Source organism: Saccharomyces mikatae (genome assembly GCF_947241705.1).
Source record: "Saccharomyces mikatae IFO 1815 strain IFO1815 genome assembly, chromosome: 2".
NCBI classification, from domain to species: Eukaryota; Fungi; Ascomycota; class Saccharomycetes; order Saccharomycetales; family Saccharomycetaceae; genus Saccharomyces; species Saccharomyces mikatae.
Window position 1 is genome coordinate 638,770 of NC_079257.1, and position 26,046 is coordinate 664,815.

Sequence of the window (26,046 nt, forward strand, 5' to 3'; positions counted from 1 at the left end):
CGCTACCAACTTAGCCCTAATCTCAATATCATAATGAAGGTTATATTTGAGATCTTCTGTTGTATTACGGGCTCGAGTAATACCGGGATGTCTTGACAATCCTAATATACTATCTTAGGGAAGTAACTTATTGTCAAAACGACTTATCAACTTAATTCACGGGATGTTACTTATCCTATTGTTGGAATGAAAATCAACTATCGTCTATCAACTAGTAGTCATACTACTAGTACATTATCATATACGGTGTTATAAGATGACATAAGTTATGAGAAGCGGTCATCGAAGTAAGTGGAAGCTGAAATGCAAGGATTGATAATGTAATAGGATAATGACTGACAAATATAAAATGACAATAAAAGCATATACAGAATTATGTAGAATTACGAGTTCCATTTATTGGATTCCTATATCCTCGAGGAGAACTTCTAGTATATCTACATACCTAATATTATTGCCTTTATCAACAATGGAACCCCAACAATCATCTCAAAATTCACCAATCTCTCACCTATATATTATATAAGATATGGTTTATACTAAATAGTGGAAGCGCGGAATCTCGGATCTAACTAATTGTTCAGGTATTTATACATTTGATTAGTTCAGCTCGGAAAAGCAGAGTTTTACCTTATGTTGTTCAATCTGTTCGTTTCGTTATAAGATTGTTTCATATGTGTTTTATGAACGTTTAGAATGATGTATTGTCATACTGACGTATCTCATCTTAAGATACAACAATAGTATGAAAAACTATCCGATATAGTGTAACGGCTATCACATCACGCTTTCACCGTGGAGACCGGGGTTCGACTCCCCGTATCGGAGTATTTTTTTTAATAAAAAAAAAACTAGCACTTTTATTGCTGTATCAACTTATTGGGCCCTTTGATGTTCCAAGGAAATACACGTTCATCGATCATATATCCTAACAAAATCACGAGGTGTCCATTAATATCTTTAACTGTTAAAATTTGAAACATTATCGTCGACCACGAATGTTTTTTCTTTTGCATGGCAAATACAGGTAGTCATCCACTTTGAAAGCAATATATGCACTTTTATTTTTTTTGTCTGAATATATTATTGTCTGCTAATACATAGAGGTCCGAAGTCGAAAAAGAGTGGAAATGGCAGGTACTGGGTTATCATTATTTGTAACCGGCCTTATACTGAATTGTTTAAATTCCATTTGTCAGATTTACTTCACCATATTATATGGTGATTTGGAAGCAGATTATATTAACTCAATTGAATTGTGTAAAAGAATTAATACATTGAGCGTACCAGAGGAAATTTTACACGGTTTAATTTCTTTATTATTTCTTTTCAATGGATATTGGTTCATTTTTCTTCTAAACTCCCCCGTTCTAGCATATAACGCTAGTAAAGTCTACAGGAAGACATATTTATTGGATGCTACTGATATTTTCAGAATACTGAGTAAATGCAAAATTGAATGTTTTTTAAAGCTGGGGTTCTACCTTTTCATCTTTTTTCTTTATTTCTATATGATGGTCACAGCATTACTTGAAAACGATGCAAACTTGATAGGTTATTAGCGTCAATAAAAAGAAAAAAAATCAATAGTACATATCTATAAAGTACGTCTATCATATAAAATTATCTTATAATACAACTTTCTTTTGTGGAAGCGAACATAATTTCCTGTTTAGTAATTTTTCTATAGACTTGGCTGTAATTCGTTCGAGAGTTTTTCGTTTATTCTATAAATTCTTTTAAGAAGTCCATCATATGGGTCCATTAAGTCGGCAAAATGTGTAATATCCAAAATATTTGAGTCATCCCGTATCGAATCGTCGTCTATATCTTGGTTCATGATGTTGCCACTAGCCTGATGTTTACCTAATAAGGCAGATGTCAAATCATTCAACCCTTTATTCAGTTTCACCTTATCGTTCAACGTAGATTGTTCATTTTGTAAATCATGCCAATCTTTACCGGCTTTCAGTTCTTGAATTTCATTCCGTACCGATATTATCTGCTGATTCAGATCTTCCCTTCGAGCAAGCACATGCTTTAATTGGTAACAAAGTTCATTATTCGATACATTAATGTCCAATATGTCCTTCAAATCCCTAGTCATTTGATCTGATATCGTTTGAAAGAGCCGCAGATCTAATTTGTATAATAGCTTTCTAAATTGATCATCATCACTTTTATTAAAATCCTTCAAAGCCTGTGGAATTAAATCGTTCTCAAACAAATTTATAAACAAGGAAGACAGAACATCAATCGTAGTTACTGAAGTAATAGAAGACGATAACTGTCTGATAGGTATATCATCGAATTTATACCGAGTCGTGAGCTCTTCATCATTTCTCACATTTTGCGGCTGCTTATTAGAGGAACTCTCGTCTCCAGAGTCAACCATGGGGTAGTCTTCTATTTCCACGGGATGATATTCATGTTCGTAGCGATCCTGTGCATCCATATTACCAGAATCGCTGGGAGGTTCAAACGAATTTGCACGTTTTGGTGAAGACAACATTGGATGAACAGGTGATTGAACGGGTGAATTATCCTCCGCGTGAAGCGCATTTGGGGTTCTAAAGACAATAATGTCATCATTTATGTCATCTGTCTTCCTTGAATGGCTACCCCTCAGCCTAAAAGCTAATTTAGTGTCTCTATCCATTCTCGTTTTATCTTATACAAACCCTCCACGTAATTAAAACTATAGAGGACGACACAGGTCACGTAAGGGATACAACCAGCTACTTTCCCCACTACTATGATGTTTTCTTTGGTCCAGTGGCTAGTTAAGTTACTTACTATCTATCCAACTGTTCCCTTCCCAACTTTTGATAACTATTTGACTATTACGTACAACACGATGAATATTATTTTGCTGGCTCCAAACGGCTGTGAAGGGGCGATAGTGCCGTTCCAAAAAAATGTTCCCCAAACTTGTATTCAAGACCAAATCTTAATGAAACCTACAATTCCTCACGTTCGCACACTTCACCAAAAGTGAAAATAAGCATATTTGTAGTCTAATTTGTTGCCATAATCTGATCTTTTTTTGCACAAATATACAAAGACACAAGAAAAGGAATATCCGTTCTTATTCCTTATTTTTTCCTAGAATATTTGTCATTTTGCAGAAAACCATCTGCGTATTATATCCCAGTGCCCACCATTCTAATTTTTCGTGATTGAATTCGTTATATTGTTATCCATTGTAATTGCAATTTTTCCAGTTAATTTTTTGATATTCTATTTCTGTTTCAACAATTAAAAAAGGAGGTTTTTTTCTTTCCTTTCGTTCTGATTTACATTATTTTACTGTTAGTGGACCTTTTAATATTTAAAGCTTCTTTCATACCCTTTGTCATTGTTTCTTGATCTAAAAATACTCAAGTGATGTCCAATGCTATTAACGTCTCCCAAAGACAGGATAATCCATATATTATTCCATTACCCCCTTCGTCTACTGTGGAGACTTCTTCTGAACCTCCAAGAACATTATGGATGGGTGATCTAGATCCGTCTTTTGATGAAGCGACTATCGAGGAGATTTGGTCAAAGTTGAACAAAAAAGTTATTGTTAAACTAATAAGAGCCAAGAAGAATTTATTGATTCCTTGCAGTTCCACTTCAAGTAACAACAACAATACGAGCGAGGAGAATGGTGAAAACCAACAATTTACATCAAATAGCACTGAACAGCTAGATAATTCTCAAATGATCAATATCAATGGAATCTCCTTTATTGACCCTTCAACTACTCAACTACATCATGCTGGATACTGCTTTGTCGAGTTTGAAACGCAAACGGATGCTCAATTTGCTCTGTCATTAAATGCTACTCCTTTGCCTAATTTTTATTCTCCAACAACAAACTCTCAAACGAATCCAACATTCAAAAGGACCTTCAGATTGAACTGGGCGTCAGGTGCTACTTTGCAAAGTTCTATACCATCTACTCCAGAATTCTCTTTATTTGTTGGCGACCTCTCCCCAACAGCTACTGAAGCTGATTTATTATCTCTTTTTCAAACAAGATTCAAATCGGTAAAAACGGTTCGTGTAATGACAGATCCTTTGACAGGATCATCTCGCTGCTTTGGATTTGTCAGATTCGGAAATGAAGACGAACGTCGTAGGGCTTTAATTGAGATGAGCGGGAAATGGTTTCAAGGAAGGGCTTTAAGAGTCGCTTATGCCACACCAAGAAATAATATGATGTTGCAGCTACAAGAACAGCAGCAACAGCAGCAACAATTGCATCAAAATCAGCAGCAACAAGACCAAGAGGACAGCCATGACCCACTGTTGATTAAGACTGCCAATACCATTATTCAGAGCAATAGTAATATGCTTCCTCTGAATGCTCTACAGAACGTACATTCAGTCCATTTGAATGAGAGCAGTAATTCAAATATGCGTCAAAATGAGTCCTTACCTTCAAACACCTTTAATACTGATCCAACTAATACTACTGTATTTGTTGGCGGTCTAGGACCAAAAACTACTGAGTTTCAATTGCGCTCATTATTCAAACCGTTTGGGCCTATTTTAAATGTCAGAATCCCAAATGGTAAAAACTGTGGGTTTGTTAAATTTGAGAAAAGAATCGATGCCGAAGCCTCAATTCAAGGCCTGCAAGGCTTCATTGTTGGTGGCAGTCCGATAAGATTATCCTGGGGGCGTCCCTCCAGTTCAAGTGCTAAAGCAGCTCCGAACATTATGGGGCCAGGCCAATATTTGCCATCGAACGGAGTGAGAGCACCATCTGCAGCTTCTACTGTCGATAATTCCAAACAAATCCTTGAACAATATGTGGAGGATAAGAGGCGACTCTTTCTACAACAGCAGCAACAGCAGCAGGATGGTAACTATTCTGTGGAGCATCTGGCACACAACAATTACTTCAATTACAACAATTACGAGGGTCACGGTAACAAGAATGGCAACCATGTCGGTATAGTAAATCCGCAAAGATCTAATGTCCCATATATACAAGAGGACAGTGCGCTGTATCCACACCAATATTCAAGCCCATCATATTCACTTCGTCCTATGGGTAGCCAACTCTCTAATGCTAATAATAACGTATCGCAATTTGGGAACGCAATGACAATGCCTATGCACCCATTCAATGGCAACAACAATAAAGTGGCTACAAACATGAATATGAACTCAAACATGAATATGAACTCAAACATGAATATGAACTCAAACATGAATATGAACTCAAACATGAACATGAACATGAATTCTAACATGAATATGAACTCAAATCCAACAGCATATGGAATGGGAAACAGTACAAATATGTATGGCTTGTCCAAGATGATGGCTCCTTCTTTAAATTTATCTTCAAATATCAATAACACGAGATCGAACACTATCAACAAGCATCCTAACAGGAACAACATTCCGCCAATTCACCCATCTCTTCTCCATTGAGTATAAGAGCCAAAAAAAAATCCTCGTTTCCATTTTTTTTCTGGATTTCTACGTTCTTATCTTTCTTCAACCAAAGACATTTGAGTAACAACCTTATTGATTACCTATCTATAGTTCTAATCAAGTATGTTTTTTTCTATCTACCTACCTATCTATCTATCTATCTCAGTACATTTATTTTCTCAAACAGTTTGCGTTTAAGCATAATTATTAGAGGTTTATACGCAAGTAAAGGCATCATAATTTCACGTGCTAGTTATAATGACCGTGTTAACGGAGAAAAATGTGAAAATCGCTAGAAAGTCCGATGACTACGGGCTTTAGAGTGTAAGCGATGAACGTGTACACCTACCTATATATACTTCAATAAAAGGCCATACAAGATCATTTCTATACACATTAACTCATGGAGTACGTAAATGGAAAACAATAGTACAGCAGGTAAAAAATAATGGTGAAATCGTTGCAGCTAGCCCATCAATTGAAAGATAAGAGAATTCTACTAATCGGTGGCGGAGAAGTCGGCTTGACAAGACTATACAAACTGTTGCCTACTGGTTGTAAGCTGACCTTAGTGTCCCCCAACCTACATGGTGCCATTATTCCAAAATTTGGGAAATTCATTGAAAACGAGAGTCATCCCGAATACAGAGAGGACGGTAAACGCATTGTTAATCGCAACTGGGATTCCTCAAAAAATGAAATTTATGAGTACATATGCGATGAATTCAAAGACGAATACCTTGACTTAGATGATGGGAACGACGCCTGGCACATAATACTGACCTGCATACCGGATCATCCTGAAAGTGCCAGAATATACCACCTATGCAAGGAGAAGTTCGGCAAGCAGCAACTGGTTAACGTAGCAGACAAACCCGAACTTTGCGACTTTTATTTTGGTGCCAATCTTGAGGTAGGTGACCGCCTGCAAATCTTAATCTCAACCAATGGTCTTTCTCCACGTTTTGGTGCTCTGGTAAGAGACGAAATCCGTAACATGTTCACAAAAATGGGGGATTTGGCACTAGAGGATGCTGTCGTCAAACTTGGTGAGTTGAGAAGAGGTATTAGGATGCTGGCGCCAGACGATAAAGATGTCAAGTACCGCATGGACTGGGTCAAACGCTGCACAGACCTCTTCGGCATTCAGTACTGCCACAGAATCAATGTGGAACGCCTTCTAGATCTCTTTAAGACCATGTTTCAAGACCAGAACTGCTCGTTGCAGTTCCCTCCCAAAGGACAGATGCTGAGCGAGTACTGCTCGTCTTGAGCGACAGGGCCTCCTCTTTTAAGGGGCGCGTCTTTTCTATTGTGTAGACAAAATCTAGTGAAATTTTGTATATAATTCGCATGTATAGGGGTTGGGAAACGAATAGTTATTTCTTTCTATTCAGATCAGGTTTTCCTTTTACTTGGCAAGGCAAGATCAGGCACACAACCCAACCACAATAACTGTAAACACTTATAGAACAACTACTGTTTCTTCCTGCGCAAAACATGGCTTCTGCATCGAACACCTTCCCTCCAAGCCAGAACAATTCCTCCAACAACCTTCCAACGTCTAGACATGCGTCCATTGTGGAGATGTTATCTACTCCTCCATTGATTCCTCACGTCCAAGTGAATGAAGCAGACGATAAAGAACAGGCAGAAGAGCTCACGCCGCTAGGTGTAGCTGCAGTAGCAGCTACACCTAGCACAGGTGCGGCAGCTACGCCTGCCCCCTTGCGCGAGGACAAATTTCAATTCAAACTATCAGCTGTTCCTATGACACAGACTCCGTCGCAATGCCTGTCGTGTGTCCATGCCCAAAAATGGCAACACATCCCTCTTTCGCAATTGATAGAACAAAATAAGCTTATTTTCGTTCCAGGCTCTATATCGGTAGAGGAGGCATTTAACACTTTGATTAAGTACCATCTAAACTCCATTCCCGTGGAGTCCTTTCCTGGAGACATGAACTGTTTTACATTTGACTATAATGACCTTAATTCGTATCTTTTGTTGGTCTTGAATAAAATAACAGTCAGCAACAAACAGCTCACTTCAGATTGCCAGAATGGTAAGCCTGTACCAGTCGGCGAAATGGTGAAGTTAACTCCCAAGAATCCTTTTTATAAACTGCCAGAGAATGAGAGTTTATCCACGGTGATGGGGATTCTTGGTTCAGGTGTACATCGTGTAGCCATAACGAACGAAGAGATGACCAAGGTTAAAGGTATCCTGTCTCAACGTCGTTTAATAAAATATCTTTGGGATAATGCTAGATCGTTTGCAAGTCTAGAACCCTTATTAAACTCTTCGCTACAAGATTTACACATCGGTGTTCTCAACATCCAATCTAAGCCAACTTCAAGGCAGTCTAGAGTCATCTCCATTCAAGGCGAAGAACCATTGATCATGGGCCTTTATAAAATGCATGTGGAAAGAATTTCTTCCATTGCAGTCATCGACAAGCAAGGTAACTTGTTAGGTAACATATCGGTAACAGACGTAAAACACGTTACAAGAACTTCCCAGTATCCCTTATTACACAAGACATGTCGTCATTTTATTTCTGTCATCTTAAATTCTAGAGGTCTAGAAACAGGTAAGGATTCTTTTCCTATTTTCCATGTATACCCTAGTAGTTCATTAGCAAGGACTCTTGCTAAATTGGTTGCAACAAAGTCTCATAGATTATGGATCGTGCAACCGCCAGAGTCGTCCAATTCTACGTCGTCCACCAACTTAACTGCTTCTAACACTGTAGCCAATGCAGCCTCTGCCACCGCCCAATCATCAGCGAATGGTACCGCCTCGATGTCAAAGTCATCCTCTTCAACATCCCTTAACTCTCATTCCCCATTGATGACGGCAATGGAAGACCCACCATCTCCACGTTCCTCAGCCATTGCAATTCCCCCACCAAGTCCCGCTTCTTCCACGAACACACCAAACCTGTTTGAAAAAGAGTATAGAACGGGTAAATTGATCGGTGTGGTTTCATTGACAGACATCATCAACTTACTAGCAAGGAAACAAACAGGAAATAAGGAAGTTGATCCTCAATCCGCAAGAAGACAGAGAGGTAGCATCGCTATGTGAGAATTGTAACTTTACCTTTTCCTAGTGCTTTTTTCCCGGATTTTTTCATTATGACTGACGAAGAGAAAATATTGTTTGTTTATATACTATAAGTATTATGACGACATTTATGTGTATATAGTTTTTTGAGAACATTTCTATATTATATTCTGTATATTCAACTCTTCCATTATTAATTCTTCAATTGTTCGCGGGTGTACGCCGTTTTTGTCTGGAATTTCAAGCTGAATACGCTAACCGAATGTACATACATACACAAAGCAGAGTAGATGTACAGAAAGAGGCACCATTGATCCCTTTGGCAACGAACAAAAGAAGCGAGGCTGATTATATCATAAGCAACTAATAATGGACCAAAAAGGTATGTGCAAACTTCTCAATCATCCGCTCTTCTTTGGGTTTTCTTAACATATTTAACTAACAAGCAAGCTTATATTAGTTACTGGCATTGATAACTTTCACAGTGACGAGGAACCGTTAATGTCAAGTGGAGAATCACAAATACAACCGGATACCAAAGTTCAAGTTTTGAATATCGATAATAACAGTGTTAAGAAGGGAACTGAAGGTGATTCTGAAGATCTTTTAAGTAGAATTTCAAACAAGAAAACGAACCGGAAAATACCAAACATCGCAGAAGAATTAGCAAAAAACAGGAACTACGTCAAAGGTGCCTCTCCCTCCCCCATTATTGTTTCTTCTTCTTCTCCTTCAGCTTCTCAATCTGGACCCCCTTCCTCTTCGACGAACTCGATAGGAGTACCAACAAATAGATTTAGTAATAATGCTGCAGAATTGTGCCAGCATCCACAAAACCCTGCAATATCTGCTAATAAAACGAACATAGAGGAAACAAGACTAAATGATAAAATCATGGACAACAGAAATGCTCCAGAAAGAGGAACATCTTCTTTCGCTGCTAGTCAACTTAAAATATCATCTTTATTAACTATATCTTCCAATGATAATAGCGCAACTTCACACATAAACGATGTCAGTGCCAAAAAAAAAACCAACGCCTCTACCACTACTAATATTCCACTAGCCTTCACAGATTCCAATATGGATGCAAACAATGTTGAATCTCTAATAAAAACTCCGAACTCTCCTAGGAATAAATCATTAACCCCTAAAGTTATTTTGCCCACACAGAATATGGACGGCACTCTTGTAAAGGACCCTCATCTAGGCGATAATACCCCAGGTGTTCTTATAGCAAAAACTAGCTCTCCTGTAAATTTAGATGTTGAAGGCATTGCACAGCCTCTGGCAAAATTCAACAAGTCCAGTCATTCTTTCAAAGCTGCTTTAGCAAAAGCTCCAGTGGAAAAAGTTTCTTTGAAACGTAGTAATAGCTCGATTGGAAACTGTGATTCTAGTATTAACCCCAGCAAAAAGCCTGCACCAGAAAGAGCTAAGAAATCAAATTCAGTTTCAGCTATACTACCAAAGCCAGTGAGCAGAGCATCAAAAAAGACTACCAGTAACAATAATGACTCTAATAGGAAGAAAAATTCCTCGAACAAAAGTGCATCGACTACTAAGAAAGAATCAAGTACCAGCTCCAAAGCAAGTACCATTAAAAAGGAAAATAATTCTTTAGCTTGTCTCAAAACCACTGAGAAAGAAAAGGACAAAGATGGAAATGGCACGGATGCTAAGAACTCTACCGCCAGCTCTAGGAAGGACGCAACTTCGAAATCGCCAAGAAAGCTAATACCTGCACCGACGGTTAATCCACCCAAAATTATACAAACAGCTCAAACTAAAGCAAAAGAACCCTCAATATTAGTCGATATTCCATTGTACCAAGCTGATTCAAATGATTACTTGGATGAAAACGGTCAGATCATTTTCAATCTATCAACTCTAATAAAAGAGAAATATCACCCAAAAAACAAAGAGCTAGCGCAATTGAAGGACTCTAAGAGAAATCTACTAACACAATTATCAGATCATTCTAATGCAACACTAGAGAAGGAGAAATATGAAGAAGGTGAAGTTATAGAACTTGATGATGACGAGGATATGGAAGAAGATGAAGGTGAATTAGACACGGAAACCAATGCTACAACTGCCACCACGTCTCCAAAGAAAAAATCGCATCCTATGAAAGGTAAAAATTTAATAGGTAAATATGACGTTGAAGATCCGTTCATCGATGATTCAGAGCTATTATGGGAGGAACAACGTGCTGCAACCAAAGATGGTTTTTTTGTGTACTTTGGTCCATTAATCGAAAAAGGACATTATGCAAGTTTAGAGCGTGCAAATGGTACCATGAAAAGAGGCGGTGTTAAGAATAAGTAAGGGTTTTGATTAAATCTTGACTAATATCCCTTCAGGAAATAAAAAATAAAGTAAAATGTGACTATAATTAATATAATATAATGTGGCTATATGGATATTTTGACCTAGTATTTTTTTCTTTATGCATTTATGTCCTTATCCATAATGTGATCCCAAGACAAAAGATAACTCTCGCTTTGGAGATTCTATATAGAGTTGTATATAAAAATCGGAAAAAAAAAATAACATCTTATATATCTAGGTAGAGAAAGAAAGGAAAGAAGGTCATTTTTTACCGGTCAAATAATCATTTAATGATTCATTTCTATCTATAATTTCCTTATAGTCCGAGAGTTTATCAGGTACAACTGATTTCAAATTAAAATCAATCATCGAATAAACAATCTTCAACAGATCTTTCTCCCACTGTTCTCTCAAAACAGTGAAAAAATTCAAGTAAGTAAGTAATAATAATATATTGCTCTTTTTAGTGTATATCGTAAAAGAATCTCGAATAGTCTGAACGCAACAATCGTGGACAGCTTTCATTTTGGAAGAATTTAATTGAATATAGCATCTAATATTACTTTGCGTAGATCTCTGATCATCATTAATTCCCAATTCTGAAAACTCTTCGCTAATTGACCTCCTCCGCGGGCTATTATCTTTTGTGCAAATGCGTTGCCTCGAAAGGTCTTTCAGAACACACAGTATTGACGTTTTACCCAACGGAAAAGGACACGTCTTCAGCACGTCCAGAATAAAATCAAATGCAACTGACTCGGGAATCAAGCATAGTAATCTGGTGAGAAGAGTGAAAGATATCATTCGCAACTGGTGATTGACTTGAATACAATTCTTTTGAAGTAAGACATGCAACAATGCTTTTGTGACGAACACTGAAAGATTTTTCAATTCTGTTTTGACATCCTTCAAGGGTTGAGTTGTAATTGCATACCATAGCCAGTAACGGCTGACTGATTCGACAGCTACATTATAGTAAACTTTGGAATATAATGATGGGGTTGTAAATCTCAAGTACAGATAAATGGCATCCGTTATAGTTATTCTCTTCACTAAATGCTGATTGGTTTCCAAATAGTGGATACCAGAAAATAATAGAACACCATTAGAGTCTAAGCCGACATTTTTTTCGTTTGCTGCTTTTTGTACTTCGAATGTGTAAGCCAATTTATACACCATACTTTCCAAGACTAACTTTGCCTCATCATTAACAGCAGAAATTTCCGGGGGTACAGACCTGTAGATAATTTTGCATTCTTCTATCACTTTTTGAAATTCCTTCTCTACATCAACATCAAGAGAAAACGCCATTTGATAATACCTGCAAAACAACTCAAGAAATTCAGTATGATATACCGATAATTGGAACTTTTGATGATTTAGCGCGCAATAATATTTTACATCAGTATTAGTGTTAATAGTTTTGATAGGCGTTGAAATTCCAAAAGTACAAAGTCTACGCAACAGTCTGACTTGCAATTCACTCTCTTTCTCAACAACTTTATCCAACCTCTCTCGAGTAAAGTCTTCGTCCAGTTGTATATCTTTTGGTGGGTTGGGAGGGACATAATTTCTGCAGAATGTGTACACCCTGCGAAGAAGGAAAAGAGCATCTTCGAACGAATCACCATGATTTAGCACAAATTTTTCTATTGTTGTTACAGCAGCGCCAAGATATTTTGAAGGAAAAAGAGTAGAAATTCTTTTGAGACTCGCACCAATGAATTCAAATAGGATGTAGGCTTTTAACGTCAAAAAGAATTCTCTTGAATTTTTCCTTTCACCATAATGCGAAGAATCATTTAGATCAGAGTCAATCTGAATCGCTTCTCCAGGGGTTGCAGTATTTTCCTTTTCATCAATAAACTCTTCCTTATTTTGTTGGTCTCTTTTGGATACATCTTCGACAGGAATGGATGAAAGCAATTCTAAACCAGTAAGGAGACATTTTTTTGGCTCGCCATGGATCGAAATTGCATAGAAACTTTTCATCACACCTTGAACAATCATATTACTGCCCAATCTTTTATTAACGTCAATATTATCCTTCGACAGGAATTTCAATAATCCTTTTGGTAAATCCCAACCAATTTCACCAATAACACTTGGATTATCTTCTAATAATTTGTTTAAAGTTTCAATATATCTCACCTTTTCTTCATAATTTCCTTCTTGGTCAATTTGCTCCCCATATATATCAATCAATGTTACCAGCTCAAGAAAGTCCTCCTTCTGAGTTTTGAATGCTTCAGTTAGATCAGAAAGCAAATCATCAATTGGTTCCATCAGTGTTTGAGTATCTTCTTAAATATCTAGCTCGATTATCTCTCTCTAATGTCTACTTTAGTAATAATGTCCACCGGCAGTTGAATAAAATGCATTTTTTTCCTTCATGTTCTCAAATTTAAGGAAAAGTCCCTATGAAAGATAAGATGCCCGCTGAACCTTGACAGAAACCTGTTTCAGCTGTACAAATAAAGATGTATCCTTAGTTATACAATCTACAGCAGAGAGACCTAATGGCAGTATGAGTAGGATCCTGGAGAGCGAAAATGAAACAGAAAGTGACGAAAGCTCCATTATATCCACTAATAATGGGACGGCCATGGAAAACTCAAGAAATAATTTGGAAATAAAATCGTCTACTCACACCGTTCAAAATAGATTAGAACTTTTTAGTAGAAGATTATCACAGCTTGGATTAGGAAGTGATGTTTCTGTGAACCAGCAAGTAAAAAATTCATCTACTAGCACTTATGAACAGAAGGAGATGACTAAGATAAATGCACAGGAAATCGAACAAAAGAGCGGCAAAAAAGAAGTAAATACTCAAAAAATTCAGATAAAATTTCAACCTATTGGATCCATTACACAGTTAAAACCTTCTGTTTGTAAGATCTCAATGTCACAATCTTTTGCAATGGTACTTTTATTTCTCAAAAGACGGCTGAAGATGGATCAGGTTTATTGTTATATAAATAATTCTTTTGCCCCCAGTCCACAACAAAATATTGGAGAGCTTTGGATGCAATTCAAAACCAATGATGAACTTATTGTAAGTTATTGTGCATCGGTGGCTTTTGGTTGATATTTCTAAGCATTTTAATATCCAAGAGTACATTTAATAATGATGTAGAGAATCTGTATTTGATCAGACACACTCTACGTTATTGGGAAAGGTATTATATTCGTACGTTCTTAACTCATACTTTGTTGTCGTCGTAAAGAAAAAAAAGCATGGTAGGTGAGAGCACTTAAAAGAGAATTAAACTAATACGTATATCGTTGAAGGTGTCTATTTCTTTTTTATTAGGTATTTAAATATACATGGGAACATAACTAGATAAAATGTACGGCATATATACCTGAACTAGTATTTTCAAATGCCACAAAATGTAATTAGTGTGTTAGCGTTAATTTTTTTGAGATGGGGGTAGAGTTTCTTCCTCTAGAACAACAAGTAAATCTGAGGCGTCAACACTTTCACCATCCTTAATGAAAACGTCTTTAACTTGACCATCTGCTGGTGAAGAGACAACCATTTCCATTTTCATGGCACTCAAAACAGCAATCGATTCACCCTTTTTCACTAAGGAGCCTTTGTGTACTTTAACTTCTATAATAACACCCGCCATTGGTGCACCGATTTGATGGGAGTCATGTACGTCTGCCTTTGGTTTAGCAACAGATTGTATGTTTTGCGATTTGTCTGCGACACGAATTTTTCTTAGTTCACCGTTCAATTCGAAATACACTTCTCTTTGACCAGTCTTTTTATTCAAGTCACCAACAGCTTGTAATTTGATAATTAAAGTCTTACCTTGTTCGATTGTGACTTCGATTTCCTCATCTGGTTCTGCTGGAGCTAAGAAATTCTTGGTTGGCAGTACTGATAAATCGCCGTATGTTTCTCTCATTTTTTGGAAATCTTCATAAACCCTTGGGTACATATTGTACGAAGCAACATCGCATTCATCGATATCGCCAAACCTATTTTGCAAGTCTTCTCTAATTTTTTCAAGATCAAATGGTTCCAATTCCAAACCTGGACGACACGTCAACTTTCTTCTCTTGTTTCTTAATACATCAGACCTTAGTGGTTCCGGGAACCCACCGTATGGTTGACCAATTAAACCTTCAAAAAAGTCCATAACAGAGTCAGGGAAGTCCAAAGAATTAGCCAAACGTTTGATATCGTCGGGAGTCAACTTGTTAGAGACCATGAATTGAGCTAAATCACCGACAACCTTAGAAGTTGGAGTAACTTTAACAATATCACCCAATAAGTAATTAGCTTCTCTATAGGCTTTCTTGGTCTCAGCCCATTGTTCACCGAGACCCAATTGTTGAGCTTGAAACAATAAATTGGTTAATTGACCACCTGGGATTTCATGTTGGTAAACTTCTGGATCAGGGCCCTTTAAGTCAGCTTCGAAACAAGAATATAATAATCTCATTTCTGCCCAGTAGGCGTCTAATTCACGAACATGCTCAACGTTAATACCGGTATCGATGTTACCTTCCAATGATGCCAACAAAGCATTAATTGATGGTTGAGAAGTTAAACCTGACATCGAGTTGATAGCGACATCAACAACATCAGCACCTGCAAGAGCACATGCAGACATAGATGCAACAGCGGTACCTGCAGAGTCATGACTATGAACATGAATTGGCAAGTTTGGATATCTAGTTCTTAAAGACCCGATTAATAGTTTGGCAGCGGCTGGTTTCATAGTACCTGCCATATCCTTAATACCCAAGATATGAGTACCCATTTGGACTATCTTGTCAACGACTTCTAAATAGTAATCCAAGTTATATTTCTTACCTGGTTGTAACATGTCGCCGGAATAACAAACAGTAGCTTCAACTACACCACCGGCCTTCTTGACGGCATCCACACCGACTTTTAGTTGTTCTAAATCATTCAAAGCATCAAAGACTCTGAATATGTCAACACCGTTATCTTTGGCCTGCTTGACGAAATGGTCAATTGCGTTGTCAGGCAACGAAGAGTAAGCTACACCATTGGCACCACGTAATAACATTTGGAATGGAATATTGGGCACCAAAGCTCTTAACTTTCTTAAACGTTCCCATGGATCTTCGTGCAAGAATCTCATGGCGACATCGAATGTAGCACCACCCCAACATTCCAGAGCAAAGGCACCTGCAAGAGCATGTGCAGTAGTTGGAGCGATTGTAGCTAAATCATGGGTTCTAACCCTTGTTGCGAGTAGGGATTGATGAGCATCTCTCCATGTGGTGTCCATCAACAGGGTACCGTTGAATTGTCTCACTTGCTTGGCAAATTCAGCTGGTCCCTTTTCCAGTAGAACTTGTCTCCACCCAGAAGGTGGTGCAATATTCACAACGTTTATAACATTACCTTGAGCATCGTGCAACAGAGGGACACTTGGGTTTGATTTCAACTTTGGCAAACCAATTTGTCCCTTAATGGATGGTCCATTGACAGCCAAGTCTGCCAAATAGTGTAACAATTTTTGGGCTCTGTTTTTCGATGAGACCATTTGGAACAGTTGTGGTGTGTCATCAATAAAAGTTGTCCAATATGTACCGTCAATAAAGACTGGATTGGTCAAAAGAGTCAATAGGAAAGGAATGTTGGTCTTGACACCTCTTATTCTGAATTCAATCAACGCACGGATCATTTTCCTACGAACGATTTCATATGTGGATCCAGAACAGGAACATTTGACCAACATTGAATCGTAGTGGGGAGAGATAGTGGCACCGGCGTAGGCATTACCACCGTCTAATCTAACACCATTACCACCGGCAGAACGATATACCTCCAAGCGGCCAGTATCTGGTTGGAAATTCTTTGAAGGATCTTCCGTGGTGATACGGCACTGGATGGAGAACCCACGAGTTGTAATTTTATCCTGGAATAGACCTAACTGACTTAAGGTGGCACCTGCAGCAATCTGAATTTGTGCAGAAACAATGTCAATACCGGTGATTTCTTCCGTGATTGTGTGCTCAACTTGGATTCTTGGGTTAATTTCAATGAAATAGTGTCTATTTTGGCTGTCAACCAAAAATTCTGCAGTACCTGCGTTTCTGTACCCACAGACTTTAGCCAATTTAACAGCATCTGTCAAAATAGCATCACGGACTTCGCGAGGCAGAGTCTTTGCTGGTGCCACTTCGACAACCTTTTGATGTCTCCTTTGCACAGAACAGTCTCTTTCAAAAAGATGAACCACATTTCCGTGATTGTCTGCTAATAGTTGAACTTCAATATGCTTTGGCTTGTCTAAGAACCTTTCCACAAAACATGTACCGTTGCCAAAGGCAGTACGGGCCTCAGAGGTAGCACGTTGAAAAGCATCAGCAACGTCGTCACCTTCTCTTACGACTCTCATACCTCTACCACCACCACCAAAGGCGGCTTTAATGATCACCGGGTAGCCATACTCATTGACAAAGTCAAGTGCCTCTTGCACTGTTTCAATAGGTCCTGGAGTACCAGGAACGGTAGGCACATTAGCTCTTGCTGCCAAGTTTCTCGCAGAAACTTTGTCACCTACGGAATTAATGACTTCAGCAGGAGGCCCAATCCAAGTGATACCTGCTTTCACCACTTTGTCAGCGAATTCAGAATTTTCAGACAGGAACCCATAACCTGGATGAATAAAATCCACCTTATGCTTCTTCGCAATTTCAATGATCTCGTCCATGGCCAAGTACGCACCCACGGGCGTGTATTGACCCTCTTCTCCGATAACATACGCTTCGTCCGCCTTCAACCTATGCATCGAAAGACGGTCTTCATGCGAATATATTGCAATGGTTCTCATGGACAGCTCATGAGCGGATCTGAAAATTCTGATCGGGATTTCACCTCTATTGGCTACTAAGATCTTATTCTTTTCACCGAGCAAACTGAAATTATCTCTCAGACCGGCCAATTTCTTAACACTGCTCATATTTTTATTTTTTATCTGTTTCTTTTACTTACCTTTTGGTAGCTTAATTGTCTTGTCTTGAAATATAAAAATGGGAAAAAAACAGCTCTTACGACAGACTCCAGAAAATGAGCTACACAACTTTGAAAGAAAAGAGGGACTTGCTTATGTGTATTATCAATTTAAGATGATGAAAGCAAGAAAAAAAAAAACTACTAAACTTGACGAAAACACAATAGGAAAGAGCCGATGGGTGTACTCCTAACGTAATACTCCCTTCGTCGGCTCTAACTCTTTTAATAAATATCTCGAGACGTACCTGCCAAATGTGCAAAAAAAAGTGAAAAACTATTTGAAAATTAATTGCGAAAAAAAAAGGTTAGTCATATGTGCCTTTGCGGCGTCTTCCGCAGGAAGGGCCCCTCTCTGCCAATCAGAGAAGAGCTGGCTGTGCCTGTATATACTACTACCAACGGCGACTACCGAGGTCGGGTTACATATCCCGTCGCTAGTGATGCATTCTAATTATCTTTTATTACTGGAAAAGGCTTATACAATCATGTTATATATGTCAAGATCGTATAGCAGAGCATTTTCTTCCTCTCTGTGTAAATGAAAAGGTGGATTCTTATTGTGGCAAATGCGTTGATGATTTTTTTTCCGGTCTTTAGTTGAGTTATACAGGAAAAGGGCGTAGTTTATAATAATATCCGTCGATAATCTCTTGGACAGTGTAGTGATATAAACGCTTATGTAAAAAGGAGTTTAGGTACATCTCCAGGAACTGATCGGCAGACTTTGCAAATGCAGAATTTTTCTTTTCAAGTACCCGAAATATAGGAAAAGTCCGACCGCAATACATATTAGGTTAGTGATGTAGTAGCCGTCGCGCAGGATGGTTACTGTGCCATGCAGGAGTTCGGTGCATGCTTGCATGCTGCCGCCGTGGGTCACATACACTTCATTTGTATTGGGAATGGTACACTGGTACACGGTGAAGTAGTTGATCAGAGACATGATGATCAGCCGCGGCCAAGTTCCGCCAAAGTTGCTTAGGGTGTTCAATAAGGTCATGTATGTACCACCCAACACGGGGTCTGCAACTCTAGTGTGAAAGGCGGAAATTCCAATGAACTGAACGGTATTCATAAAGGAGCCTAAGAGGTGCTGGAATACGACCAGGCAGAAATACCGAGTGGATATCTCACCGCCTTTAGGGAATTGCTTCACCACGTAGCTTCCCAAGACCGCTGCCGCCAGACGGCCCAAAAACCCCCACAACCACGGTGTCAGGACGCCAGCATCTCCTACTAGAAAATAGACTATCTTGTTAGTTTTTGCGCCGTTTCTTAACCTTCTATTGTTATGAATCATAGGGTCTTTGTCAGAGCTCCATTTGACAACGTAGTACCCAAATATGATTTCGAACGGCAGGTCTATAAGCACTGTGACAGCTAGGTCTTCTCTTTTGAAGCCTTGCTCAAGAAGTTTCAGATTAGTGGCTGCTTCATTACATTGGAAGGCAAATTTGGAAATCATGTGAATAAAAGCTAGACTTCTCACTGACTTCAGTTTCAGCACTTTTACAAAACAGTGGTAAATGTACTTTATACTTTTTGTATTCTGAGCTGACACAACATCGCCATCGTCGTACTCAATAGTCATCTGTTTCGGTTCTTCATTGACAGAATTTACCGGGTCGACTTTGGGTAAATACTCCACGAAGGGCTTCTCTATAGTGAAAAATATGATGTATATAGTAATCACAATGTAAAGAATCCCTGAGAACTTCATGTATCCACCAAGACTGATGAACCCGTAATCTAATGGGATCTTCCTAAAATACTTATTGGCAAAATCTGATGAATTCAACGACAGGAAAATGGTGAATGACATAAAATAACCGATGTTTAAACCTATTGTTTGCGCGGTGGATGCATACGATAGGGATTCCTTGGACAGAATCGTTAAAGCCCAACCATCTACTGCAATATCTTGAGTGGCACACAAGAAAACCAAGAGGCCAAACCACCACGTTAAATTCTTTATATTGACGCTGTGTAGAGTACCATTCCCGCGATTATGGAATGCATCATCCACGCCGTCAAAGATTATGCCTCGTGATATGCACCACCCTAGGATCCATAGCACAAATCCACTAACAAACTGTACTGGGATGATCCATGATCTTCTTCTACCGATGCGCTTGTTATACAGCGAATCAACTATAGGGGACCATATAATCTTCAAAGAATACGGATACGTAGCCATAGAAAAAATTCCCAGTGATGTGAACGAGGTCTCCTTTGCTAGGGACTTAAGCAGAAATGGTACCGTACCAAAGGCCAAGCCCACGGGTATACCTTGAACCAAATATAGCATAATTAAAAGATAGAATTGCGGTAAGTCATGTTTGGCGAGGGACCCGCTTTTTCGCTTAGGTTCCATGGCTACTTGTTTGCTATTTTCTTTTAGTTGTAATGCTATACTCACTTTACGAAACACCAGACTCTCACTTTTGTTCAATATATACCTGTGCTAAATGATGGATTAATTTTCGCGTACCAAAACATCTTCATTTTTCTTTCTTTTCAGCCTGTCGTCAAAGAGAAAAAAAGAAAAACAGCGATGTATTTATTCTGATCTGATTATGAATCAGTAAAATTTTCAATGTACACAGTATTAATCTCATTCAGTTATGAAAGGACAAAATATATACATTGTATGTGTGCATGTATATGCTGTTATTCACCCACTAATAATAACCAGTACGCTATACATGTCTTAACTAGCAAAATATTATTTATGTTATCTCTTTAGTACTATTTCTGCTCAAAGGACAGAAAAATTGGGATAAAGGGAAAAACCCCAATTTCCTTCTTCCTCTCCTTCTTGTTTCAATTAGAACTTATTTATTCAATTGACAAGACTTCTTTCACTGCCTTGACAATTGTTGGAGCATCTGGGAAAGCGAAATCTTCTAATTCCTTGGCATAAGGTGTTGGAACATCAGCACCTGTAACTCTTTGTACTGGTGCATCCAAATAGTCAAAGGCTTCAGATTCCATGACCTGTGCGACAATTTCAGCACCAACACCAAATGATGGGAAAGTGGATTCGACAGTAATCAAGTGGTTTGTCTTCTTAACAGTATTGATGATAGCTTCAATATCTAAAGGTCTAATAGAACGCAAGTTAATAACTTCTGCAGAGACACCGTATTCCTTTTGTAAGATTTCTGCAGCTTTTAATGAAAATTGAACGTTTCTTGTGTACGTAACAATGGAAATATCGGTACCTTCCCTTTCAATTTTAGCCTTGTATGGCAAGGTGAAATCAGGCGATAAAGCTTCCTCTGAGATTTCAAAAGATTCACCGTACAACAATTCGTTTTCCAAAAAGACAACAGGGTTTGGATCCCTAATGGCGGCTTTTAGCAAACCTCTGGCATCTTCAGCGGAGTAAGGTACAAGAACCTTCAACCCTGGAATAGAACCGTACCAAGGTGAAAAATCCTGTGAGTGTTGAGCACCAACACCCACAGCGGCACCATTAGGACCTCTAAAGACCATTTGACATTTTTGAGTACCACCAGACATGTAGTGAGTCTTTGCCGCGGAATTAACAACATGGTCAATAGCCTGCATAGAGAAATTGAACGACATGAACTCTACGATCGGCTTCAAACCTTTTAAAGCGGCACCAACGGCTAAACCTGTGAAACCGTATTCGGTAATAGGTGTGTCAACCACACGACGTTCACCGAACCTGTCCAATAAACCTTTGGACACTTTATAAGCACCATTATATTGGGCAACTTCCTCACCAATAAGGAAGACGTCGTCGTCACGGTCCAATTCTTCTGCCATAGCGGTATTTAAAGCCTCTCTGACGGTCATTGTCTTTGTAGATGAGAATCTCATTGCTGCTGCTGCTGAAGGTCTTACAAAGGACATTGGGGCACGACGTCCAACACTTCTGGCCAAGGATGGGGGCAATCTAGAAAACATGTCGAGAAGATTAATTTGCAAAAGGTAAAATGACTTACTAAACTGCAATTGATTATCAATATATTAACACAGAAACTGTTATGGGGGGAGGCGGAATTTAACGTCCGAGTGGGAAATGATACAGAATTAGTCTAACAAAGGGTAAAAGCTTGACAAAAGTATATCAAGAGTTGCTATTGTAATCGGTAACCTGTATTTGTGGATACTCCTGTCTATAGTGCAAATGTGTGATCACTGGACGTTAAATGACGGAGAACTTCTCAGTTAAAGACTCTTCTCTTTTGGATGGTCTCCCACTTCGAAGTCTCGGAAAACTGGCCCCGGAAACAGCAGCGGCGAAAAAGAATCAGCTTGCGGATGATAAAATACTGTCATTTCATTAGATAGATAAATAGATAAGTGTTGGTATATAAAGACGAGCAAGGAGAGTATTTAAAGGTATAAAAAACGGTTTAGCACACTAACTATAACTTACTCTTGTTTTTGCTGCTCTTAGCAAAGGTTTCTGCGATGACTCTTCTCTGAATCTTACCAGTGGCAGTCTTAGGTAGCTTATCAACGAAGTACACCTTAGTGGGAATTTTGAAAGAGGCAAGATGTTTCTTTAAGAAGTCTACTAGTTCTTCGTACGTCATTTTCTCACCTTTTTTCAATACGACCGCAGCTTGAACCACCTGACCATACATTTCATCGGGTACACCAAATGCAACGGCTTCGTCAATTTTGGGATGTGATAGCATAATACCATCGAGCTCGATTGGCGAGATTTTTTCACCACCCCTATTAATAAGCTCTTTAATTCTACCCGTAAGGACCAGGAACCCCTCTGGATCAAAATAACCCTGATCACCAGTTCTGAAATAGTTCTCCCTCTTGGTGAAGTTCTCTTTGTTGGCTTTTGGATTATTAGCGTATCCCAGAGTAACGTTTTCACCTCTGATGGAAACTTCTCCGACTTTACCTGGGGGTAAGACATTATCGTTATCATCTAAAATGACGACAGTAACCCCTTGTGGCTGACCCACGGTACCGGGCTTTCTCTTTCCTGGCGGCAAATTGTTTGAAGTCATTTGATGTGATGCCTCAGTCATTGCATAGGCCTCTAAGACAGGCGTGTTGAATTCCTTCTCCAGCTTATGGAACGTCGTGGGCGCCAACGCGGAGGAACAGGATCTGATGAATCTAATATGTGGGAAGGGTTGCGGTTTGGGCATGTTCAGCATGATCATGCTTATCGTGGGGACGCAACTAAACCAATTACAATTGTATTTAACAAATTGGTCCCAAAACAACTTCGGATGGAACCCATCTGGCACGACAACAGAACCTTGAGTTCTAAAAGTAGAAAGCAAAACACCGATTAGCCCATGGACGTGGAAAAGAGGCATCACAACATATGATCTGTCCAAAGGAGTTAGTTTATAAGTGTTAGAAATATTCAACGTACTCCTCACAATGTTTAAATGTAGCAAAGGCACTGTTTTTGGAGTGGAAGTAGTCCCGCTAGTGTGCAGAATAAGGGCAACGTCACTGGAACGGGCAAACCCAGGAAACTTGACAGGATTCGTATTGACGAATTTAGCGTTATCCAAAGACCGGTAAATCACCCTCTTGTAGTTGTCATCTGGCGAGTATATATCGTACTCTACCCTGAACCTGGTAGCATCAAAGGCCAACTCCACAATGAAACATCCAAACTTAGCGGCAGATTTTAAAATCTCAGAGCTCTGTAATTTTGTAGTGCCCTTTGGAACGCAAATAGCCTTAGATTTCAAGTCATTTAAGTAAAAATTGAACTCTTTTTCTTTATAATTGGAATTCAAGGGTGCGCCAATTTTAGCGTCCATAGTAGCACCAAGGAAAGCGACAATAAATTCGAGCCCGTTGCGCATGGATATTGCCACTGTATCTTGCCTAAAAATTGTCCCGTATAGTGGAGAGGAAGAGTTGGTGAACATAGTCTGGAAATGTCCTACCATATGAGATAGATCCCTATAAGTCACTTGGGTTGCCGTTTCAGGAACAATGACAGCGACGTTATCGGATACTTTAAAAGTATCATTGAACGAAGCAGTAACAGTAGCGGTACTTGACATTGTAGCAAAAAGATGGAAGGATAGGTGCAGCCTTTTTAAGATGCAGTGCGAGTAAGCTGCAACCAGAAATTTACTTTGAAAATACGATTTGCACAAGTTATCTCTCTGTTATATACAACTTACATGCTGGAAAAAAAAACCGTAGAAAGGACTCGGAAGCTCCAGTTCGGAATATTTGATGAGGACGTTTTCGGCCCGAAAAATAATTCTGATTCTGAAAAGGCTATTTCGTCAGAAGTAAACTCTATATAATAGTAATGACAGCTTCCGCATCATGACAAAATAAGCAATAGAATAATCACAGCTTCTGCCTGTACTAGTTGTCCTCGTGGCGAGCAAGGCAAAAGCATTCATCCTCAGCCAGGTCGTATGGAATTACTGGTAAGGTGAATGGCACGGCCACGTGACTTTTGCTACCAACTCCAGCGCGGGTAAAGCTACGGCACGTGACCTTCTGGGTTTCTGCCAATTTACTACTATGATAAAGTACTCCTGCTTCATAGTTGCGTGGTTTCTTTGAAGTGGTACCCCACGCGGTTTGACTGAGGTTTGCTGATGTATAAAGGCACCACTCTAGCTCTCTGAACACCTGTGATGCGTCACAGGGTTCCGTATTTTTTGTTGTAGAATGCATGTAGAACTTAGAATGCGCTGGTGTGGTTCCTCGTCTCCTAGTAATTGTAGCAGGGTCTTCTTTGTAGAAGATCTTGAACTTGTTTCTCAGCATCTCGTAGTAGCTTTTCTTCTGCAGGTACTGAAAATGAAACCATCCAGAACTGGACCGCTTCAAGGGACTGGTGGCGACTTCTTGTTCGGTAGGGAAAATGATATATGGCTTTATCTTTCTCTGAGAATACTCATTCATCAGTAGATCCGGTGGCAGTATTTTCACTTTTTTTCTCCCAGGGGAGAACTCCACTGGAGCAGACATGATCCCTGTAAACAGAGGAATCATCAGATGTGTCCATAGGTTTTCGTCCCGCGCTCTTGATAGAGATGTCCCTATGGATGAAGTTTGGCATAGATAATGCTTTGTAGAATTACGAACACTTGGGCCACTAGAAAGGTCTTCCAGTTTCTTGTAGAGCAAAGTCAGTCCTGAGGATTTGAATTTGGAAGGCGTGGAATATACAAACTCTAATTCGTTCAACGGCGCAAAATTGACTGCCTCCACGCTTTTTGTAATTAAATCGTCAATCTCTTTCATATGATACGATCTGAGATATTCAATCAAGTCTGTTTTAAACGCTATTGGTTGTTGTTCCCTCTCTATTTGCAAAACAGGACTGCACCAACACACCTGCTGGGGTAGATTAGTTTCCATTGCTGTGAAGTTGTTGGAGGGCAAAAAGATCCTGCATTCGTTGTTATCGTAAAAGTTTATAATCAGCTTGGTGTGATGGCATGTATATGGGGGCATAGTTACCTCAATAAGCTTGATCTTGCCCAACATATCTACCAGTGTCGCGTCCATAGAGCGGGCTTCGATAGGCACGATTGTCCCCTTTTGTCCTACAATGGTTATATTCTCTATTTCGTCGTGGAATTGCCTCAGTAAAAAATCGAGTTCGTACTGGAAACTGAAGAGAATGCTTCTCTTGAGCCTTTTAGTGCAGAATATATCTTTCAGAGTGATCATATCGTCTGCATCTCCCACAAAACCTTCCTTTTCATAAAAATCTGATTTAATGAGTTTGAAAACTGCACTTTTTGCCGTATCGTTTGCTTCTGCCTTTGCATCTAATTTTTGGTCCGGACCAGTTAAATCTATAACCTTTGACTCACTGATGATGACGCAGTCTTCATCGTCTCCTAAAGGGTTTTTGTCAGTATCGCCATTATACCTGACGTTCTTCCATCGTTGTGCTACTTTCTCCGCAACTTCAGATCTTTTCCTCTTGGTTCCACTTAGCATTTCTTATGAACTTCGTAATCGCTTGATCACACATATTCGTCAGTTTTGGTTGGACTCATTGTTTTCTGCTTTATTATCCACTTTTTAGGCCTTTTATTATGTCACCATTTTTGCAGTTTAGTGCGGCCGCCGAAAATACATCAGAAGGGATCCGTACCAACACTAACCAAGAACCCTGAAACATCTTGTTCGCATCACCTGAAACAGACAGCATCCACGGGAAACGTATAATAAGTAGGAACAATTAT

The 26,046-nt window shown here is 39.1% G+C and overlaps 13 protein-coding genes and 1 non-coding gene across 14 annotated transcripts; 7 read left to right on the top strand and 7 right to left on the bottom strand.

Moving 5' to 3' along the window:
- The first annotated feature begins 756 nt into the window (after nt 1-756).
- On the top strand, nt 757-828 carry Smki_2.trna13E. The gene has a single exon. It is a non-coding gene; the product is annotated as a tRNA-Glu (tRNA).
- A 302-nt stretch (nt 829-1,130) lies between these two features.
- ERV15 (Erv15p) lies at nt 1,131-1,562 on the top strand (the record flags this gene model as incomplete). The annotated part of the gene is made up of 1 exon (XM_056224652.1): nt 1,131-1,562. The coding sequence occupies one exon, from the start codon at nt 1,131-1,133 to the stop codon at nt 1,560-1,562; it is 432 nt and encodes a 143-aa protein (XP_056080559.1).
- A 122-nt stretch (nt 1,563-1,684) lies between these two features.
- On the bottom strand, nt 1,685-2,659 carry AME1 (Ame1p; the record flags this gene model as incomplete). Its single annotated transcript, XM_056224663.1, has 1 exon — nt 1,685-2,659. One exon carries the CDS (start codon nt 2,657-2,659, stop codon nt 1,685-1,687), a length of 975 nt encoding a protein of 324 aa, XP_056080560.1.
- Nucleotides 2,660-3,387: 728 nt separating this feature from the next.
- Nucleotides 3,388-5,436, top strand: NGR1 (Ngr1p; the record flags this gene model as incomplete). Its single annotated transcript, XM_056224674.1, has 1 exon — nt 3,388-5,436. One exon carries the CDS (start codon nt 3,388-3,390, stop codon nt 5,434-5,436), a length of 2,049 nt encoding a protein of 682 aa, XP_056080561.1.
- A 451-nt stretch (nt 5,437-5,887) lies between these two features.
- On the top strand, nt 5,888-6,712 carry MET8 (bifunctional precorrin-2 dehydrogenase/sirohydrochlorin ferrochelatase MET8; the record flags this gene model as incomplete). Its single annotated transcript, XM_056224685.1, has 1 exon — nt 5,888-6,712. One exon carries the CDS (start codon nt 5,888-5,890, stop codon nt 6,710-6,712), a length of 825 nt encoding a protein of 274 aa, XP_056080562.1.
- A 227-nt stretch (nt 6,713-6,939) lies between these two features.
- Nucleotides 6,940-8,529, top strand: SDS24 (Sds24p; the record flags this gene model as incomplete). The annotated part of the gene is made up of 1 exon (XM_056224698.1): nt 6,940-8,529. The coding sequence occupies one exon, from the start codon at nt 6,940-6,942 to the stop codon at nt 8,527-8,529; it is 1,590 nt and encodes a 529-aa protein (XP_056080563.1).
- A 348-nt stretch (nt 8,530-8,877) lies between these two features.
- Nucleotides 8,878-10,839, top strand: HPC2 (Hpc2p; the record flags this gene model as incomplete). The annotated part of the gene is made up of 2 exons (XM_056224709.1): nt 8,878-8,890; nt 8,969-10,839. The coding sequence occupies 2 exons, from the start codon at nt 8,878-8,880 to the stop codon at nt 10,837-10,839; spliced, it is 1,884 nt and encodes a 627-aa protein (XP_056080564.1).
- Nucleotides 10,840-11,103: 264 nt separating this feature from the next.
- On the bottom strand, nt 11,104-13,128 carry YBP1 (Ybp1p; the record flags this gene model as incomplete). Its single annotated transcript, XM_056224720.1, has 1 exon — nt 11,104-13,128. One exon carries the CDS (start codon nt 13,126-13,128, stop codon nt 11,104-11,106), a length of 2,025 nt encoding a protein of 674 aa, XP_056080565.1.
- A 241-nt stretch (nt 13,129-13,369) lies between these two features.
- On the top strand, nt 13,370-13,930 carry ATG12 (Atg12p; the record flags this gene model as incomplete). Its single annotated transcript, XM_056224731.1, has 1 exon — nt 13,370-13,930. One exon carries the CDS (start codon nt 13,370-13,372, stop codon nt 13,928-13,930), a length of 561 nt encoding a protein of 186 aa, XP_056080566.1.
- A 325-nt stretch (nt 13,931-14,255) lies between these two features.
- On the bottom strand, nt 14,256-17,798 carry PYC2 (pyruvate carboxylase 2; the record flags this gene model as incomplete). The annotated part of the gene is made up of 1 exon (XM_056224742.1): nt 14,256-17,798. One exon carries the CDS (start codon nt 17,796-17,798, stop codon nt 14,256-14,258), a length of 3,543 nt encoding a protein of 1,180 aa, XP_056080567.1.
- A 744-nt stretch (nt 17,799-18,542) lies between these two features.
- On the bottom strand, nt 18,543-20,225 carry SMKI02G3270 (uncharacterized protein; the record flags this gene model as incomplete). The annotated part of the gene is made up of 1 exon (XM_056224753.1): nt 18,543-20,225. One exon carries the CDS (start codon nt 20,223-20,225, stop codon nt 18,543-18,545), a length of 1,683 nt encoding a protein of 560 aa, XP_056080568.1.
- A 464-nt stretch (nt 20,226-20,689) lies between these two features.
- Nucleotides 20,690-21,787, bottom strand: PDB1 (pyruvate dehydrogenase (acetyl-transferring) subunit E1 beta; the record flags this gene model as incomplete). The annotated part of the gene is made up of 1 exon (XM_056224764.1): nt 20,690-21,787. One exon carries the CDS (start codon nt 21,785-21,787, stop codon nt 20,690-20,692), a length of 1,098 nt encoding a protein of 365 aa, XP_056080569.1.
- A 464-nt stretch (nt 21,788-22,251) lies between these two features.
- Nucleotides 22,252-23,883, bottom strand: PCS60 (Pcs60p; the record flags this gene model as incomplete). The annotated part of the gene is made up of 1 exon (XM_056224775.1): nt 22,252-23,883. The coding sequence occupies one exon, from the start codon at nt 23,881-23,883 to the stop codon at nt 22,252-22,254; it is 1,632 nt and encodes a 543-aa protein (XP_056080570.1).
- A 316-nt stretch (nt 23,884-24,199) lies between these two features.
- On the bottom strand, nt 24,200-25,798 carry TDP1 (tyrosyl-DNA phosphodiesterase 1; the record flags this gene model as incomplete). The annotated part of the gene is made up of 1 exon (XM_056224786.1): nt 24,200-25,798. One exon carries the CDS (start codon nt 25,796-25,798, stop codon nt 24,200-24,202), a length of 1,599 nt encoding a protein of 532 aa, XP_056080571.1.
- Nucleotides 25,799-26,046: the final 248 nt, after the last annotated feature.